Here is a 4,008-nt window from a genome sequence, read left to right on the forward strand (position 1 = left end):
TAAAATTAAATTATATAACTTTTCAATATATGAAATTTTAAAAATATATGAAAGTGTCTCCGTAAAATTCAAAACCATAAGAATGTCTTTCCGGAATTTGCTCGATATCCACCTAAAAAAAATATTTCTGGATCCGCACCCGCCCCTGCACATACTTACATAAATATACACAAAAATAGGTTCATCTCCACCTTAAAGATAGCTCCATGTATGGAGCAAAACAAAACCAAAACTATAGTACAAGTACTTTACTTGTATTTTATTAAACCACATTATTTAGTTTTGATATCTTTATGCGACCGCGATTATTAAACTAAAAAAGGTACGGAGGGCTTATAGAATTCTACAGTCTGGTTTGTAAATTTCTACGACAATGTCACATGCAGAGCATAACAAGATATCAAAGAAACAAGAGTTGATAATGAGCTAGCCATACCATGGTCTTGTTAGGCCATGAGTGCTCGATCACTCTTTTTTATTTACCAAATTTACCCTCCGAATATTTTCTATTTTACATAACAGAGCAGGCATTAGGGTTCTCGTCACTGAACATCTGTGGTGCAGGAGGGTAAGAGAACATTTCACTGGCCACCCTTGGAGGGTAAATTTGGTAATTTTGTGGAGGATAGTAATAGAAAAACTCATTCTTCTTCAGCTCCATTACCTCCATTGGGGGCTCCTCATTGTCAGAAGGTGGCTCAGTCTCCTCTGGCTTTGCGGCCTCTTTCTCGCTTTCTTCCTTCTTGTCTTTGACATCTTTGGCCGCTTCCGGAGCTGGTGCCTCTTCAGTTTTCTTCCCGTCCTTGTCACCACCTTCATCGCCTTTCTTATCTTCTTTAGCTTCTTCATTGCCCTTGGCCTCTTCCTTCTTTTTCTCAGGTTCTTGCTTCACAACAATTGCATGCTTTCCAGTTCTTTTGTACACATATTCAACCAATTCTGAGGGGTCGAATGCTCCTTTGACAGTGACTTGTGAGGCTTTTAGATCCGGGTCTGCATTCTCAACCCCTGCAATCACCAATGATCATAATAAAAATATTTAGTTCCTTCACTAATTTTAATGCTCAACAAACGAATGCGCATAGAACGCGCTATGCGCGTTCGAGCTTAAAAAAATTGACATAACACATTGAGTCTCCTCCCTGCACCTTACAATTCCCTTCCAGCACCTTACAATTCCCTTCCAGAATCATAAGACAACGAGATAGTTAATCACTTAGCATCAAGAAATTTAAATATAAAAAACAAATCATAAAACTAAAATCTATCGATGTTAATGGGAATAGTTAAATGAGGTAAAAATATTTAGTTTCTCCGATAATTTTAAAGCTCAACAAAATGAACGCGCATGGCGCGCTCGTTCGGGCTTTTAAAAAAAATTAACATAACACATTAAGTCCTCCTCCTAGCATTTCAGAATCATAAGACAGATAGTTAAATCACTTAGCACCACGAAATTTAACTATCAAATACAAATTATAAAATACTAAAATCTATCGATAATTTCCTCCGATAATTTTAATGCTCAACAAAACAAACGCGCATGGCGCGTTCGAGCTTTTAAAAAGAAATTAACATGGCACATTAAGTCCTCCTCCGGGCACCTTACAATTCCCTTCGAGAATCAAAAGACGAGAAGATAGTTAATCACTTAGCACCAATAAATTTAACTATCAAGTAGAAACTATAGAACTAAAATCTATCAATGTTAAAGAGAGTAGTTAAATCGAGTAAGTCGCCATCACTACAAGAAACAAAGTCTGTTCCGATCATAATAAACCCGACCGAACCATTAATTTCATAGCAATCAGATTAGTTCAATAAACTACATTTCGAGGAAAGAAAAATCATTAAAGTTCAGTGGAATCTCCCACAAGTGGTTATTATATGCCAGTTAGAGAATATACAGATCGTGATGAACTCCTCCACATGTGTGTGCATATACATTTGGAATCGTGAAACCTTGGCTTTTTATTATAAAATAGATTAATCCAGATTCAACAAAAGCAAATATCAACTAATAAAATAATTTGCCCATACATGTAAAAGAAGCAAGCAAGTGATATGATAATATATAGTATAAACAGAAAAGAAGAATCAGAAAAACGATAAAGAATGTGCAGGGGGGGCAGTGAAAAAGAGAAAAGATTTGATTGATCACACACCTTTCATTCGCTCAATACGTTTCTTGATTTCTTCAGCGCAAGCTTCACAATGCATGTGTACTTTTAACACCACTGTAATTACCTGAAGCTGTAATCAATACAATTAAGAATTATTACACCCGGCCCCACATGGAATCATTTAGCAATTAATTACTCCATCAGGCTCGTCCAATTGTTATCGTTCTAATCAAGTGTCCCACACGTATTTTAAGATGAATATAAATTATAGTTCTATATTTTTTTTCTTAAATTTTTTTTGAATAAAAATAAAATGTTTAAACTTTTATTCAAAAAATATTTTTTTTAAAAAAAAGTTATAGAACTATATTTCCAATTCATCTTAAATTCATCTTAAAAAGAAGACTCTCTAAAAACGATAATAATTGGGAGGGGACGGAGGGAGTATAATATTTTTATTAATTATTAATTATTGAAATTAATTGCACTTGCCTCTTCTTTTTTCTCTGGGGGTTTGGGAATTTCTATCTCCTCCGGCTTTTTAGGTTCGGCCGGCGGTGGAGGGATCGGAGAAAGGAGGTCGACTTGACGGTGGCTCTTGGTCTGAACCCTAGCCAACACTTTAAGTGGATCCGCCTTTTCACCTTTCACCACAACCTTATGAGTCTTGCAATCAGTCTTAACATCTTCAACACCTGCACCAAAAAAACAAACAAATTCAATTAAATAAAATGTTCCGATCAAATTAATTTTTTTACCATCCTATGTTTTCGGTATCAAATTTGTACAATTATGACCGGTGATTTATACAACTTTTTGAATAATAAAATCTCTTAATCAGGCTAAGATGAATCACAGCGAGAGACAGCGAGAGACAGCGAGAGACAGCGAGAGAGATACCGTTACACCACACGAAACGAATCAGATGAAATAAAACAATTACCTTCAAAGCCCTTGAGACATTTCCGGACTTTTTTAGCACAACCTTCACAATGCATGTAAACTCTAAGCACAATCTCTTGAGGTGGTGGAGGTGGTGGAGGCGCTTTTGGTGTTTCCTCAGCTTTCGCCTCATCATTTGCTTTCTCTTGTTTCGGTTTTCCCTCTTCTTTGTTTTCACTTTCCTCCGCCTTCTTTGGCTTCTCCTCCTCTTTGGTCTCCTCCATTTTCTTCTCCTCAACCTTTTTTTCTTCCTGCAAAATCATCAATAAAGAATACATAATCAAAACCACTAACAAACAAATGAAAGATTAAATCAAAATTAAAGAGAGAGAATTTTATTAGACCTCCCCCATTGAGATGAAACAACAAGAAGAGATAAGCTTGAGATGGAGTAAAAGAGCTTTGAACTTATGTGTTTGAGTTCTTTGTATGTATATGTAATGGGCTATGTAATGTACATGAAGAGATAATAAGAATAGTGGAGAATAGCTGCTTGTATTTTGGTTATTAAGCAGCGAATAAAATAATACTTTCTCTATCCCATTAAATTCTCCGTATCACTTTTTGACACGTTTTTCAATTCTCTTTGAAATATAATTCTATTATATTTTTTAATTTTTTTCTGTATAAATATTTTATGTTTAAACTTTTACTAAAAAAAATTAAAAAGAACATTACGAAACTATATTTTATAAAAGACTCGAAATACGTGAAAAAAGTAAACGTATCGAAATTAACGGGACGAACGAAGTATTATTTTTATTAAAAAAAATTAAACTGAGGACCATCTAGATCTGTAGCAGCACACACTCATGAGCGTCATACTATTTGACGTGGCGGGACTTTGGGGGTGTCAGCGCCACGTGCACTCTCGTTTTTTCACCACTTTGGCTAGACAAGGCCAAATCTACTCTGCTTTCCACGGCGGTTTCGAGTTCCTGTG

At 35.5% G+C, this 4,008-nt stretch overlaps 1 protein-coding gene across 2 annotated transcripts; it reads right to left on the reverse strand.

Annotated features, from left to right (window-relative positions):
* Positions 1-240: 240 nt before the first annotated feature.
* Positions 241-3,548, reverse strand: LOC141693712 (heavy metal-associated isoprenylated plant protein 7-like). Of its 2 annotated transcripts, XM_074498873.1 has the most exons (5): positions 3,410-3,548; positions 3,067-3,316; positions 2,616-2,818; positions 2,166-2,253; positions 243-1,008 (listed from the first exon to the last, which is right to left on the reverse strand). In XM_074498873.1, the coding sequence occupies exons 1-5, from the start codon at positions 3,416-3,418 to the stop codon at positions 512-514; spliced, it is 1,047 nt and encodes a 348-aa protein (XP_074354974.1). In that variant the 5' UTR covers positions 3,419-3,548; the 3' UTR covers positions 243-511. The 2 variants fall into 2 exon arrangements, with proteins under 2 accessions (XP_074354973.1, XP_074354974.1); XM_074498872.1 differs by lacking the exon at positions 3,410-3,548 and having other exon boundaries at positions 241-1,008; positions 3,067-3,328.
* Positions 3,549-4,008: the final 460 nt, after the last annotated feature.

This window comes from Apium graveolens, chromosome 10 (assembly GCF_009905375.1).
Source record: "Apium graveolens cultivar Ventura chromosome 10, ASM990537v1, whole genome shotgun sequence".
In the NCBI taxonomy this organism is placed as follows: domain Eukaryota; kingdom Viridiplantae; phylum Streptophyta; class Magnoliopsida; order Apiales; family Apiaceae; genus Apium; species Apium graveolens.